Source organism: Halyomorpha halys, unplaced genomic scaffold (assembly GCF_000696795.3).
Source record: "Halyomorpha halys isolate HHAL.00 unplaced genomic scaffold, Hhal_1.1 Scaffold483.1, whole genome shotgun sequence".
Lineage (NCBI taxonomy): Eukaryota > Metazoa > Arthropoda > Insecta > Hemiptera > Pentatomidae > Halyomorpha > Halyomorpha halys.
The window spans coordinates 904,271-921,146 of record NW_027110578.1 but is presented as its reverse complement, the minus strand read 5'-3'; the positions used below and the strand labels follow the sequence as shown (position 1 = coordinate 921,146).

General features: G+C 29.4%; 1 protein-coding gene across 1 annotated transcript; it reads left to right on the top strand.

Annotated features, from left to right (window-relative positions):
• Nucleotides 1–1,547: 1,547 nt before the first annotated feature.
• On the top strand, nucleotides 1,548–10,205 carry SkpA (SKP1-related A). Its single transcript, XM_014424924.3, has 4 exons — nucleotides 1,548–1,713; nucleotides 6,415–6,517; nucleotides 7,014–7,222; nucleotides 9,069–10,205. The coding sequence occupies exons 2-4, from the start codon at nucleotides 6,415–6,417 to the stop codon at nucleotides 9,243–9,245; spliced, it is 489 nt and encodes a 162-aa protein (XP_014280410.1). The 5' UTR covers nucleotides 1,548–1,713; the 3' UTR covers nucleotides 9,246–10,205.
• Nucleotides 10,206–16,876: the final 6,671 nt, after the last annotated feature.

The window sequence follows — 16,876 nt, the reverse complement described above, 5'->3', positions numbered from 1 at the left end:
ATTCGTTTCTATAATGAATACTGGTAGTTCCTGATAATAATGATTATAAACACCAGCTTGAAGTAAAAATCTATTTTAGAACCAACATGTTATACTTAAAACCCCATTTTAGAATAAAAACTAAGATTATAATTTAGGTTCCCATGACTGGAAGATTTTCAATGCTAATTAGTGATGTGCAATGAGAATAATCTTCCTTATTTAATTATTCTTATTTCAAAAATCAATCATAAGTCAAAACATTTTGAGGCCATCGCACCATCTTCAGGCACATTTTCAAATGTTGCCTTTTAACCTAAATTATTTTGTTACAATGGGATATCTCCCCAGCTAGTCCAAAATGAAATTCTAATGGTAAACATTGTTATGTAAAATGTCAAAAAAGTATACTATAAAACTTTTTAAAGTAAGGAGAGTTCATATTTTCCTCCATTGTCAAATGAACTCAGATAAGGATCCTCATCAGAGTTCATATGATACTCTTGCAACCTAATGAGAGAGACTTAAGACAAGTTTCATGATTAAAACTGTTTTTGGTGTTACAGTCTACAGATAAAAGGTTTTTCGGAAATTGTGCACAGGGTGCCCAATTTAATACATGAGCATCAGAGATAGGTAACCTCCAAAAATAAAAAGTAAATATAAAATGGTAAAAATAAGTGAAACCTAGTTCATTTGTAACGACATTTTGGCCTAAATTTAAGGCCTTCCTGCTAAAAACAGAATATGATAACAATCATATTGTAATTAAATAAAACACACCATAACAACAAATTAAGAATATAATAAATAATACTATAATAATACATGTACTATTTATTGGCAGTCAAAAATAAAGTAAATAAAGTATAAAGTCAAAAATAAAGTAAATAAATTTTTGACCGCACCGGGACCATATTCCATTCATGTACTATTTATTATTTTTATTTTCTTAATTTATCGTTATACATTCTGTTTTAAGCCTTGATGAAGACCTGTTACTTCTACCGAAACGTCGGCACAAATACAGCACTAACCTCCCCGCCTCCTCCCGACCATATTGAGTCAACAACTAATACATCATTAAAAAAAAATCAATCAAATCAAAAATCGGTCCACCTGTCGGATAAGTCATCATGGCACAAACACAAAGACAGACAAATAAGGAGAAATGTTTTTGTTTTTTTTTAACTCAGGGAGCTGTGAAACCCATAGATCCTTTGTAAACTGCAGATCTTGCATAAATTTGATCCGATTACGACACTTTCCTTGCCTAGTAGTGGTAGGTAAATATATTCAGAAGTAATAGTAATTTTTTACTAACTTAACCACATTATATATGTTATCAATGCAGGTATAATATCGCTAATTTTCTTGGCACAAAAAACACATCCAATTTTTAAACTGAATTATGGGATCTAAACTTTGCAGGGTGTCTCAATATTCTTAATTGTATTTTCGAAACAAAATATCCAGCTACAATTAGACTGAACAACAAATGCTGTAAAATTCCAGATTACAGATGATTTAACTTTTGAATGCGAAAATTTATTTAAAAATGAAAATTTGAATATAAGTCAATAGTCAAATCTGTATTAAGTTTCAGAAATTATATAGGCAGTGGTGATCCTTCGTTCGTTCGTTAGTTCCTAGACTCGTCCACTTGATCAACTCTACTCTTGGCGTTAGGTCACGCCATTTTGCTATTTGGTTCGACTCATTTAAGTATAAAAGGTATGTTATGTTATTTTTTATCTTCTTTGATATTGAATAATCATTAATTGTTCTTTTTTATTTAATTTAAGTTTAATGTTATCTCCAATAGAACACTGAGGCACCCGGTTTTGATGACCTTTTATTGCAGGTTGTGACAAAACAAGTTTTTATCTTAAGCTGTTCAGTGTCTTACACAAAGTCTTAATTATTTCATTTAACTTTTAACTAACACACGAAGTAATTTTCAATTTATAAATCCTTAGTTTCAGTATTTATAAAGAAAGGTACACTACCATTTGGTGATTCCTCAACTTTCTTTAAAATTGTCTTCTTTGTCCAGAAAGACACAAGTATGTGAATTTTACAAAGCCTATCGAAGCTAGACTGATTAATGTAAAGTTATACTAGTGATAAATGTTTGTACTATGATTTCATAGTAGTTATTTGTTAACAGCTTAGTAATTGTTTCATTACCTTGTGATTGATTTTATATTGAACATTTTATAAGTAGGCAGCAAAATTATTACTTTTTCTTTATTTGAATGAATTTTTTATTCTTAAGTATTGATCATTGTTAAGTACTCCACCCTTTTAAAGTATTGTTACTTTATTAAGATGTTTTCATTATTGTTCATCCGGTTTTTATTTCTGGATGAGGGATGTAGTATATTTTTGACACCATTTTTATTTAGTTGTTATTTGTACTACTAAAACAAAACCCTTACTCTTTATTTGAATTTTTTTTTGTAGTTCTTGTTTATCCATGCATACTTCTAAAAGATATACTTATTTTTAATGCAGTTCTCTGTATGCAATCTATTCTTAGATTATTCCAGAGGTACTTTCATTCCAGTAGAGTTGCAAGCATAGCTTCAAAGGTCACAGAGTTATATTTTTAGTTTTAAGTTCAATTCTATTTATCCTGCTCACAAGTTTAAGGTGAATTTATTGATGTTGTTTCTTCATGTTAGTATACATTTCTTCTAATCACTAATTAATACTATAATGTATTAATTTACTTGTATATAAATTTACTTGGTTTTGTATAGTAACTCTCCTTAATGACTTGGATCTGGATTTATTTTTCAAATTACTCTAATTTGCTGTTTTAAAAAAATGCATATGTTATTTACGATCACAGAACATAATTTGTTACTTTTTGTTCTAATTACACTTTTCAATCAATATTATTGCTTTATTTTTATGCCTTTAGCTAGCAAATTAAAATGTAGAAGCTGTTAATGAAGTTGAAGTTAATGTTATTTTCAGGAATTTGATTTAATGTAACTACAAACCTTATGTTATATTTGATGTTAAAACAGTCTTTAAATAAGTAGTGGTCCTGGCACTTGAAGATAAAATATTTTCTGTATAGCTGAAGTTTATTAACAGAAATAAATAAATACGAACATTAACACAAAAAAATTTGCAAGAGGTACTTTAGATTTTTAATGAGCAAAATTATGAATTACTTCTTGACAGTATTTTTTAAAACAAATTACTTTCTATCGACATCACTGATTAAGTGCTCAGTTTATGTTAGATCATTCCTGCTTCTATGTTCATTCTTGATTTATTTTAATTTATTGATCACATGAGTTAGAGGGCTCTATGGATTGTGGGGCCGGACCCAATGGCCCTGTGGGATAAAGATGATACTGTTCGATGTGATTACTGAAAATCATACATTTGTATTGTTTTTATACCAGTTATATACTAACTAGAGATTTAGATAGAGATAGAGATTTATATAGGCTAGAAATTTTGAACAACATTAATGAAAAGGAAGCCATTCCAGAAGGAGAAGCAATTTTGATTAATAAATATCTATTACTGAAGTAATGCTAATCAAAAGTAGGCATTTTAAACAATTGCAAAAACAGAATATCAGAGTTATTGACAAATGATGATTTTAAGAACAATGGGAACGTTGCTTGCCTCAGTTAACATTTTAGTTTTTAGCAACGTAGCCATTGTTCTTAAAATCATCATTTGTCAATAACTCTGTTATTCTGCTTTTGCAATTGTTTAAATTGCCTACTTTTGACCAGCAACACTTCAGTAATATTTATTTATTAATCAAAATTGCTTCTCCTTCTGGAATGGCTTCTTTTTCATCAATGTTGTTCAAAATTTCTAGCCTACACCAGATAAACATAACCTATTCTTAATTTTCTTACTAGTTAAGATTCGTAAGTTGGTCACTTCTATTATTAATGATTCAAATACAATATTAGTCTGTTTGGCTTCCATTGACTAGGACTTGATTGATAAGAGCAAGATACATATAGGTTTCATTACATTGATCCTTTTTATTTTCCAACTACTAATATATCTTAGAGGATTAGCTATGTTTGGAAATGAATGTCGAAAAGAAACTAAAAGTAGTAGTAGTTGACTATAGTCAACTTGTGGTAACTTAAATCTCAGGGGTAAACCGAAAAAACTTGAGTTTTTGAAGCTCAATTGACTAATTCAAATTTCTTTGTTCATTGTTGTATACATCTCCTAATCAAGGTTCAATTTTCTTAAGTTTAAAATAACCAACTATATGTAATTAAGGTCTCAATTTTTTTTTTTTTTTTACATCCCCATTAAAATAATTAACCTGTCCCAAACAATACAGGATATTAAACAAAAACATTGTGATGATAACGCACGTGTTTTATATTTTTAGATGCAGAAAAAATTCAATTATTTTTGCTAGCATAACTGCTTGTTATGGATCTCTAGCAACCATAGATAATTAGATAATGGAGTAAAATGCAATGAGTTAGTTATATGGCTTCTGCTAAACTTGTTTAAAAAAGTTAAGATGAGGATATCAATTGAATCGCTTTACATTTATTGAATTTTATATTCTTCCTTTTATATTTAATATTCATTATTCCTCATAAACAGGGTGTTTAGCAACCAGTAAACGTCAGGGAATTTTATAATTCTGGATAAGTTGAGGAAACCAATAAGAAAACTGCCACACTCAGAAAATTAAAACAATAATAATAAGAAGTAAAAAAAAAAATTAGAGAATAAGACTGCAATACAATAATATAGTTCCTCACCATTTCTATTTGATGCATAATTACCATTTCATTGTTGATGATTTGTTGTTCAATGATAAAATCAAAATGGAACAAGGTGTTTTGAAATATAATCATGTTGAGAAAAATACGTTAGCACGTTAAGTCAATAAAAGTGATGGATGGAATTCGATAAATTTATACTAGTTCCATTCTTACATTCTTCTATTACTTTATTTAATGCAATTTTGATGTATTAAATATATGATTTCATCTACAGTCCAACCTGGTAAAGTGGGTCTTGAATATGTGAGGAACCCATATAGACAATTACATTTAGGTGCCGACATTTATATATTGAAATACGTATATTATTTAGAATTTTAAACCTTTGCAGTTGGGTTTCGATTTCTTAGATTTTTTCTATGTTTACCTCTATATATTGAGACTGTGGCTCAATAGCCTGTAATTATAAGGCAATTTATCAGGTTTGGCAGGTTGCAATATGTTTGTTTTCAAACCTTTGAATTTCTTCCAATAATGCTTTGTTTTTGTATGCTATCTATGATTTTGTACATGAAAGAAGTGAATAAAAGTGCACAAAATGTCAAAACAAAAGTATAATGCATTAAGAGCTGCTGACAAATTAAAGCTATTGGTGGATTATAATAGTGGATAGTGTTTGGCCAAATATTGATAATCTTGGTATATTTGATCAAATGTGTACCTTAAAGCCTTGTAGCACTCTAATACAAACCAATATAACTGATTTTTTTGAGCCAGAGGTTTTACATTGTTTACAAAAATAAAAGTACATACACATAAAATATGAATTTATTATTGACATTTTCTCTTCTATGAATGAAATACAGTACATTTTGAAGTACCCTCGAAAAATAAGACAACTGTGATTTTAAACCTGCCTATTTGAAAAACTGGATACATGAAAAGCCTTTAGTGATAAAAATCATAGGTCCATTGAAATCCCTGTTGTACTGGTTACGCTGTATATTGGGATAATAGAGTTGTCTAGCAAATCCTCGTGAATTAATAGAACTTAAATAAAATTGCTAAAGGACTTTTTTGGGCCCATTCAGTTGTTTTTTCGAGACTGGCATTTTTAAAAGATGTTTTTACATACTCATGATTCCTGCGAATAGTTACTGCTATTTTTACATGAAATTTTTATTGGTGATACGCACAATCTAAGCCAAGTAATAAGTTCATAAAACAAATGTAATTGAAATAGTAATTTTTTGCAGTTTTTAATTATATCTAAGAGGAGTGTTTGACTGATTTCAATTGTCTACTGCTTATTTTTTGAAATATTTTTCACAATTATTACTTCCTGTTTTTGTTTTTCACTGAAATTATACCCCTTTATTCTATTATTTTCAATAAGCTATATGAACCTTTGTAAGTCATGGGTCACTTCAGGATGGCTTATATCTCAAGTAAGTCCTTATGAGAATATAAAGTTTACCTGTATGAGGAATTGATAAGTGAGTTTAACTAGTAAAATGGTGGTGAATAACAGATAATCATTATTAGTAATCAAATCCTTAATGAGGTAACAAGGATTATAGATTTGAAAATTGTTAAGGAAAGTTATTGAAATGTCAGAGAATTTCTTCAAGCTATTTTATATAACACTGTTTAAACTAAAGACAGTAATAAGAAACTTTTTGTTTAATTTTAGATGCCTAACATCAAGTTACAGAGCTCTGATGGAGAGATCTTTGAAGTGGATGTGGAAATTGCAAAATGTTCAGTGACCATTAAGACTATGTTGGAAGATTTAGGTATGAAATTTTAAGCCATTATTGTTATTCCTAAAAACTTCTTGTTTGATTCGTTTTCCCTTATTATTTTTATATGCCCTTATTTTTGTTTTGTCAATCTTGGAAATATATTATTTTTACTTTTTGTATTAGTTAATATCCCAAAATGAAATATATTTATTCTTAATATAATGTATATCTTTACATCAAGTTGCATTGATTTCCCATGTATATTAACCCTATGCATACATTTCCCCTGTCTATTAACCCCGCAAAAGGATCATTTATTAATTATTAGCATGTTCTGTAAGTGTGATCTTCTTGTTTTTAATTGGTTATAATGCATGATAGTATTCAATTATTTTTATTTAGGTATTCTTTATTTAATTTTTATTTTCTGTTTATCTAAGTCTTTGTATTTTTTTAACATTTCTCAAGTTTCATTTTTGATTAATTTACTTACCTACATGATGTTAGGACATTTGTTCTTTTCCTTTTACATTTGGTTCTGTTTCAGGCATGGATGAAGACGAAGAAGAAGTTGTACCATTACCAAATGTTAATTCTGCCATTTTGAAGAAAGTGATTCAATGGGCTACGTACCACAAGGATGATCCTCCTCCACCAGAAGATGATGAAAATAAGGAAAAGAGGACTGATGACATCTCTTCTTGGGATGCTGATTTCCTAAAAGTTGATCAAGGAACTCTTTTTGAGTTGATTCTTGTAAGATAACATACTCTACTTATAATGAGAACTGTATTTTTTGTTCTTAATCATTACTTTCTATTATTTAATCATATTAATGAATATTTTATTAATAAATGTTCCTGAATGATAATAAGTTTGATGTGCATAAAGTTGGGCTTTCGAATTTATTTTTGTAAAGAAAATTTCAAGAAGCTAGTTTTAGATTTGTGATGAAGTTTTCAACTTGTAAAAATTTAATAATGGGTATTTTTATCGCCGAAAGTCATTCATAAGTAATTAAATTTTAATTCACAGTATGAACAAAAAATACTTCATTTGAAATTTTATTTTTATTCATGTCTTTTTTAAAAATTATTTCAATAATAATTCAGTCTGTCAGCCGTAAATGAAAAACGTTATTTATTTTCTATCTTTACGACATTTTATTTTACTTGAAATAAAGATTGTTTGTTATAAAGTATTTAATTTTTGTATTATTACTTTTTTAAAAGAAATATGTAAAAAAAGTCATAACATTTATATTTTAAATGTTGACAGGTAAAAATTATGAAAACAAACTATTTAGAAAAAATTTAAAAAATAAAAATCCCAATAAAATTCTAGCTTTACGAAAATAAAAATTAATTTGTCATTGAAACTCTTTTGAAATAAAAATATCGTAGTCATTTTCAGTCTCTGTTCAGGAGGCCTTGTATCCATAGCTATAGCCATTGCTAAAGAACATGCAATGTATTTAACTATTATTTTGAATAAAAATCAATATATAATTTATTTTTAAAAATCATTTTGTTTCTAAGGTTGTACATAGGTGAATATTATGTTATAAGAATACTAATTTAAGAAAAAAAATAAAGTGAAACTAACTCCAGAGGCTGAGAGAGTAGGAGCATGGTGTTCAGAAGGGAATAGGGCAGAAGGGTTACTTCTCTATCTGTTTATCTACTCCATATTTGTAGCTATATAGTATGAATGGCCAAAACAAGTTTAGAGTTTGATTGCCATAGGCCCAAAGTATTCAAAAAGATCCTATAAATATTTTGAAACAATTTGAACTCATAATAATTTAAAAATATTTTAAATTCTTGACTGTTCGTTAGTTTCATATTATGTTTTAGTTCATGATCATATCGGTGCTTCGGGAGTGTAATGACGCAACCATTAAACTTGTGTTGAGGAGCTCAAAAATGTGTTTATTAGATGTTTGTAAGTCGACATAACTGTACATTAACATACAAGGAATTTTGTAAGAACAATTATGTTGATTTACTGACATATAATGAATGCATTTTTGAGCCTATTAATAAAATAAAGTTAATTCCACAAAAGTTTGACGGTTGTGTCATTTTACTTCCGGGGCAGCAAATATATAATGGAATATAAATAGTCTATATTTAAAAACTAAACTGAATATAAAAACATATAAAAGTGTTTTTGAAGATATTGTTTGTAAGGTAATTATTTCTTGGAGAAGTTTGTCGGGGGGGGGGGGGTGCGGTCAGCAAAGAACAACATAAATAAACAAAACCATATTTATTTATTTTATTATTTTTTCCTGATTTAATTTATAGTTTAAAATTAACAAGTTTAGAAGGATGCAAGTGATAAATGTTCTTGGAAAAGTATTAACCAGTGGTTTCGGGTAACTTGGAAAACATCTCTCTAGATTAAGTTTGTTATAGAGAACGCTTAGTGTAATAGTTTTTTACTTGAATTACTATTTCTCCAGCTCTTCATTCTTCTATTTGACTTTCTTTCTAGACTTTTTAGGTTTTTTATTGCAAGTCTAGTCTCTAGTTATGAGTAAACTCAGTTCAAATATTCTTATTATTTTTCATTTTTTTATTTTTTTTTTTATTTTAAGGCTGCCAATTATCTTGATATCAAAGGCTTACTTGACGTTACATGCAAAACAGTGGCTAACATGATCAAAGGAAAAACTCCCGAAGAAATTCGCAAGACATTTAATATCAAAAATGATTTCTCTGCTGCTGAAGAAGAACAAGTACGCAAAGAAAACGAATGGTGCGAAGAGAAGTAAGAAGACCACTGATTAATTTTCATGTATATGTGTATTATCAATTAAACATTATAAGTTTCATGTTCAAATAAAATTATCCTTCACAGACGTGCTGTGTAGAAAGAAAAATTCAAAAATAATGAAAAAATAATAAATAATTGAAAAATACACTGTACATGCTATTTGTCTTCGTCATTTCTGCATCGATTTGTTTTTCTTGAAAGCGGTTCAATAGAAATTTGGACTGGGTGGCAATTGACTTGTTCATAATATATATATATAATTAATGTATATTTTAAAATAGTTTTTTAATATATATATGTATACCTATGGTTATAATTCTTTGTAAATTTTATTTTTGCCTTCTCATTACGTTCATTTTAAACCACACAGCATTGTATTATGAGAACATGTGACTGAGTTTAATTTTTTTATATTATGTCTACAATATAGTTATTAAAAAGAAATGTTCATATTTTGTCGTTTTTGTAAATCATCTTCAAAAAATTTCATTATTGCAGATCATTCTGTGTTTTTATTTAACTGAACACAGTTAACTTGCTAACTTTTATAGAATTATAGGTATTTTGAAATCTCAATTATGCAATTAAAATGAATAAATTAAAATTGTGGTGTTTATTTATGCCCTCTTTGTTATGGATACCTTAAAGGTTTGTAATTCTATTGTTAGATGTATTGATTGCTTTTGACTGAAGTTTCATATTGCACGAATCCCTTTCCTATATTTTTTCATATGGTAGTTATTAGCTATTTCTATTATATCTTAGTTATACATAGTTATTCTATTTTATTTTAAGCTCTAGTTTTAAAGAACAGTCTATAATAATGTGTGTTCTAATTTCAAATATTTTAGATGGATTGACTTCAAGTATAGTTTGACTTCAAATATATTATATTTATTTAATTGACACTTTTTGTATATGAAAATAGATTTTTAAATTACATGATCTGATATCTTCATATTGTGTATTTTTATTTAAGTTTTCCATTTGAGAATCATTGTTTCTTTGGGCTTGGTATTGCTATGAAATTGGATGGGAAGAATATTGTTTGATTTTGCCACAGTGAATTGATAAATTATTTGCAAGTTTAAAATAAACCAAGTAAAGCTCAGTTTAGCTTTTGTTACATTTTTAGAATTTGATGTTATGGAACTTTCTTCAGATTTTTCTCCTGTGCATGAACTCTCAGATGAGGTTAAAAGCATCCTTTTAATCCTGTACCTGCTGATTCTTTACCATGAATTATGTAACCAAAATATTCATCCACTATTACTGAATGAGCGCACTAATAAGACATTTTTCCACAATTGAGCTGCAGTTGCTGCCATTTTCTCTTATGTCTAGAGAAAGAGGCCGTATCGAATTGTGTACACTCTACAAATAATAGCCATTAAAATAAAGGGACATTTTAGTGGTAATTCAATTGACTCCTAAATATAAACAATGGTTTTTCCTGTGATATTTGTTGTCTTTCCTGTTTAAAAAAGTGAAAATAACTTATGAACTGGCATGGAAAGGACAGTAAGAAGTCATAAAACATAAAATTTTCACTTATTTGTGGAAAAATAGCAAAAATTCAGGGTGCGGTTGGAAAAACCAGCAAAACTTAACAAAATGGCAACTTCTTGAGTTATGGCTTGATATGAATTTTTGTTTAATCTTACTGTCTTTCCCCTGTTAGTGCCTCAATTGATATAACAAATTTTTCTTATACCTGAACTTTTTTTTAGGTCCTAGTTACACCTAGGATGAAGTAATCTTTGCAACTTAATATTATTTAGAATATTAAAATATTTATTACAACCATTCAGTTCTATAAGTATTTTTCTGCTAAAAAATTATTAGAAGTATAAATTTCTGTCTTCACTAGTGGTTTCATTCTTAGTTTTAATATTTATTAATTAATGGTTGGTTGACTAGTGACTTCTAAATGCATCAGCTGTTTGGAATTTGTAAATTAGTAATCCCGTACACCTAATATTTCGAAAAATATCTAAGATACAGCTCTGTTTATCTGTAGAGAAATAGCAAAAATATTAGCAGTTTGCGATATATCTTACTTGGACCTCATTATATATAAATCTTTATTGACATAATTTATTGTTCTATTCTATAGGCTTGTTCAAACAAAAAGTGCGTTGGATCCAGGGCCAAGTGGTAACTGACAGAATTACAGAGGATCTATATTTCCCTCTGTTGGTCTAATAGAACGCTGCCTACCACTGCTAAAGGAAACCTGTTTTTGTGCAATAAATTTCAAAAAACAGCTAAGATGTTGAAAAAAAAAAGAAGTATGAAAGGGTATTAGGATAAGCTTGATGGGAAAAAGCAGTAAGTTAAGTTACTTTTAAATTCTTCTTCAAAGGAGTTACTGGGTGTTAAAGAGCCAGCTGCACCTCGTGACAACCAACCCTGACATATATGAACATTTGAGATACAATGTGATACCTCCTTCATTTATTATGTTTTATACTAGAAAGTGTTAATTAATATATTTACTAATTAATGCATCTGCTGTGTTTAGTTCTTGAAAAATATTTTGTCTACTGAAATGTCTTAATTTTAACCTCCATTTTCCTCAGTTTTATCTCACAAACTATCAACATATAATAAAGGGCTCCTAATTGAACTATCAACATACAATAATGGGTTCCTGGTCCTGATGTACATATAGGGCCCCTAAGGTTGTACATTATAATGGATTAGGGCAGAGATGGACAACATGCAGCATGTTTGTCAGAAGAGGTCTGTGATCCCTTTTAGTGTGACCAGCACTCCAGAGGAATAGGTTATTAAAAAAAAAACAACACTACTTTGGGACAAGGAAGGGGGACTGTTTTCTGTCCTAAAGCATCTTGCTTTCATTGTTTGAAAAAGATGTTGAGGGACTTGGAGAGAGAATTATAGTGACTCTCTTGAGAGGAGTTTTTAGAAACCACAGCGATTTCTCAATCTATTTAATTGAAAATTAAGAACTTATTGGTATTTTTTCACTTTTTGAAAACAATAAATATCTCTTTGATCTCGCTTTCCTTTTTGACATTACTGCATTTATGCCTCTTAAATAATCAACTGGAAGGTAAATCAAATCTTTCAAAAATACTGAAGGTGGTGAACACAAATAAAATGTTTTTACTGTTTTATTAGTTATGGTTAAATAACATAAAACGTTCTTACTGTAGTGAGTGCAAAGAACACAACACAAAGCTTGATGGCAACTGCACTGACTGTCATAAAACCATTGCAAAGGGTTCCAGCTCAACAATTAATATATTCACAGTTTGCCACATAGCAACATGTATACAGTAAAAAATGAATTTTTACATCTCACTTTAAAAAAGCTTGTCCTTTGTATGACAGAATTTTCTAAAAGCTACTCCCTCATTCTCTAGCATACTAGAACAGGTGGGCCCTGACTAAGAAAAATATAAAATTAAAGTTTCATCTTTAATTGAATTATTCAAGACAAGATTAGCTTACTTACTTTGAGACAAAAATGTGCTTTTGTGATATCTTTAACAATCCCATTGCAATAAAATCCTCAAGACTACAATAGTTCCCTTATAAAATTAGATGAGAATTAATTGACTGACAAAAGAAGGAATACACCCAAATAGGCAAAGATTACTATTAAAGATGAATCACTGAATCATCTGGAGTTTTTTAAGTATGTAAAAATGAAGGTTCATTTTGTTACTCAATTTAGCTTTGAAACAAGCTTGTTTTAGATTAACATATGAGCACTCCTTATCAAAGCTGAACTTCATAAAAGGGGATAAAGATGTAATTGTCCAACATAGTTTGAAATAATTGCTTCCATTAGCATTGCCAGTTGAGTCTCCTGATATGAATAGTTAGAAAAAAAAATATTAGCTCTACATTGAGCTGTTTAATTTGAGTTTTTGCTAACTTCGTTTTCCATATGTGCCCGCATCCATGGGTTATTAAGTCGTTCTTGTCAAAATTTCCTATTGGTTGATATTTTGAAAATAAATACTTAACCACCGCCTAAATACAGCTGTACTTCATGAATTAATTATGAATTCTTATTGTATTGAGTAAGAACAGATAATAAAATTAAATGTAAATATACACAATTTGTAGGAAATTCCGATAGCTTTAACTTAGTATAATATGCACATCCTCATAAAATGCTTATTGTTTGTTATAACGGAAAACTGAAAAAAAAGTGATACCATTTTTTTCGTTGTGAAACCGGCGGTAGCGGGATAGGAAACTTGAAATTCAGATTCAGCCTCCTAGAAAACTTTTAGAATCATTGGAGAAAAAACTACTTTTATTTTTTCCGGAACATCTTGTGTTTCTGAAATGAACTTAAATTGTTAACACCTTTATAATTTTGAAAGAAACACAAACAACCTATTTAGTGCTAAATAAAACATAATGCCAACTGTACATTATTCTTGCCAGGTTTTAACGATATAAATGTCATTAGATATTCTATTTTTTTTTCTTTTATTCTCTTACCTCATTAAGAATCATATTTTTATTTATACGAACTTTTAACAGATACTAAAATTTTATAAATTGATTTAGCAAAAAAAAAAAAACTCCAACGTTCTACCATGTTAGAACGCAGACAGATTCCAATTATCCTTTTGCCGTCTTGCCCTATTGTCAGTTGGCTGATTGAAAATCTGATCGTAAAGACAGTCGTAATCGACGACGAAGACCAGGAGCTTCAGACCTTTTATCTTATTTAAATAATATTTATGTTTTCTCGTGAGAACGCTCGTACTAGTGTTTGAGCAAGAGAAACAGAATTTGTGGCCTTTATAAGTGAAAACGTTCTTTTCGAAAGACCTGGCCTGTTCTCTCGACAAACAACTTTTCCTGTTTTTCAATGTAGTATTCAAAATCTTTGATTGTGATATAAAACTCTCTCTTTAGTCTTTCAGAATGAGTTGGCTTCATGCCTGATCAGATATTGTATTATTATTTATTACTTTTTTAAATTAAAACGACAGGTACTCCAGCTGTTCTTTTGCAGAAATAGCACGCGATTCTCTTGCGATCTAAACGAAAGGTTTTGAATATATTTTTCTAAGCAATGGATCATGAAAAATGTACTTTTTTTACCGAAATATATTTTCATGTGGACAATGCTCCCAGTACTTCTATTAACTCTAAGCTGGTGAAAATTTCTTATATGTCTTTGCTGTAATGACAGTGTTTGAAATGTGGTGGCCAAGGAAAATATTTTTAGCCATCGTGCATGAAATTGGATGAAATAAACACTAGACCATTTTCACGCTGATCTCCAAGATTAGGGTCAAATATAAAAATTCTTAGATGCACGCGTGTTCAAAATACACCCTTTGACTTGAAAATAAATAAATCAATTTAAGAATTTATTATAACCCACAAATATGGATGATTTATGGTACTGGCCGGCGAGGAAGGACGCCAATTGTCGGACGGTGATACAAATCAAAGCGCGAATGCTTGAATTCTCAGGTCAGCTATATCTGAGACCAAGATCAGAAGAACATCTTAGCATTGTTGATCTTTCATTTTCATTTATAAATGATGCTAGTTAACAAGGAAGGGGTATACTCAAAGGGAACGGAGGAAGTGGAAAAATGAGGAAACCAGGAACCGATGAGAATATTATGTTTGAAAATAACTTATTTATTAACAGGTACTTCAGGTCCACACATGCAATAAGAAACAACGGAGTCATCCGGAGAGGGGATATTATCCATTCCATGAAAGTGGGTTGAGCGGTTCGATCGATTATACCCGAACACAAATTTGACAACTGATAGACATGAAACTTAATTTGTTACCTGACATTTAAAACGCAAAATGCGAATGGAACTTTGTTGTTCTGAGGATATACATTTTTTTTCTGCCTAAATATATGCACATTTTGTACACATACACTTATTTACATTTGGTATTAAGGAAGCAATGATCTTTTCAATCCAAATTATTAAGATTAATAAGCGAAGTTCTTTGATACGTAAATTAAAAAAAACTCTATCATCACTCACCAAACGCCTATCCACGCTTCCATCATAGACTGCAAGGTCGTTAAGAGAGATCAATAAGACATATGCTACGGCTGACCTGTCACAGTTACGAGGAGGGAAAGAAGAGAATTACGATACAAAAATCAATGCCTACAAAAAGTGTTATTGGTCACTGTCCTAAATTCCCTGATTGTCTCCATTATCTGTCTAGTTATTAATGAAGAGTTAGGCTTCCCTTTTAAATATTCACGAGAAATCAAATATACCAGTGTATAAATCAACTTAACATTTTATAAAAACAAATACATGTACATCATAAACCTTGCTTTACTTCAATATTGGGACATCTGATATCTGCAGAATGCGCTAAACACTAAATTAAAAACAACTTTTTTTGTCGTATATGCTACTATTAAAAAAAAGTAGCGATATAGAAAAAAAATTATACGCATTATATTTACGTATCTTGTCATTAGAAATAACACTATTATTGTGCAAATTATTAATCTTATAAGTATACTAAATTAATTTGTTATTTTTTTTTTTTTAGAAACCTTCAAAGTGTAATGTTCTTATCTCGGTGATTGTTTATAGAAGTCTATTGAAAATGTGGCAGTGTCAAAAATTTTATGTAAAAAATCATTTCAGTAGATTTTTACATTAATAAAAAAAAATAATAATTTGAAAGTGTGTCTAATATGTATTTTGTACTTAGCAAGGATGTGGAAGGTTACTAGTTTTAAGAGAAAAAAAATATTTGAGGAATAAACGATGAAAGTTTAATGAATACGGTATAGATACTTGGAGTAGAAAAGTATTAGTACATCCTATAATCCATACATCTGCATATAATTTTTAAAAATAGGCTCTACATTTCCGATGGTCCTAAAACTTTGATTAACTAATTAATTTGATAATGTAACGAATCAGTATTCTCTTTTTGGCCTGTGACTTATAAATGGTCCTTCCTTGTTACAAATTAAAGAGTATTAAACACAGTGTCGATATACGATGCTATGAACATACCATCGATCACGGAGTAAATCGTAAATTAAAAAAACGACATTATTTTTTAAATTTCGCCAAAAAATGTATATAGTACTATATATGAGTTCACACTTACCTTTCTGGTGGTTCCTGGACTGTTACTCAGTATTTGTTTTAAGAAGTAACGAATTACGAAAGTTTAGCTATTTTTGTTTCTATTGTGTTTTCTCAGATCCTTAACCGAGGCTCCTTGCGAAAACATTATAGTAAAACAAACTAAGAACATTACATTCAGCTTCGAATGAGTATTATAACTTAATAATTGGGTCTAGTGGTATGGTCGTAAGCCATCTGCTTCAGCCGTTCCTTCTGCTCCAATAACTGTACTTCTATTAAGTCCTTCCATACAGACTTAATTATAATTTATTTCTTTTTTACTATAGCTTTATTTTTGGTATATATATATATATATAAGTTAAGTATCGGCGAAAGTCAAATGTCAAAAAAGAGAAGAAGAAATAAGATGTAACACGTTTGAACTGCTGTAACATACTATCCTTTATTGGGTTCAGCACATCTTTATATATACACATGATCAGCTGATCTGCTCAGTCAGCTGACATCGAAGTACCAGCTGACTGTAACT

Coding starts and splice junctions, on each gene's coding strand:
- SkpA (XM_014424924.3), top strand. CDS start 6,415: ATGCCTAACATCAAGTTACAGAGCTCTGATGGAGAGATCTTTGAAGTG. Junction 6,518..7,013: donor GACTATGTTGGAAGATTTAG/GTATGAAATTTT, acceptor GTTCTGTTTCAG/GCATGGATGAAGACGAAGAA. Junction 7,223..9,068: donor CTCTTTTTGAGTTGATTCTT/GTAAGATAACAT, acceptor TTTTATTTTAAG/GCTGCCAATTATCTTGATAT.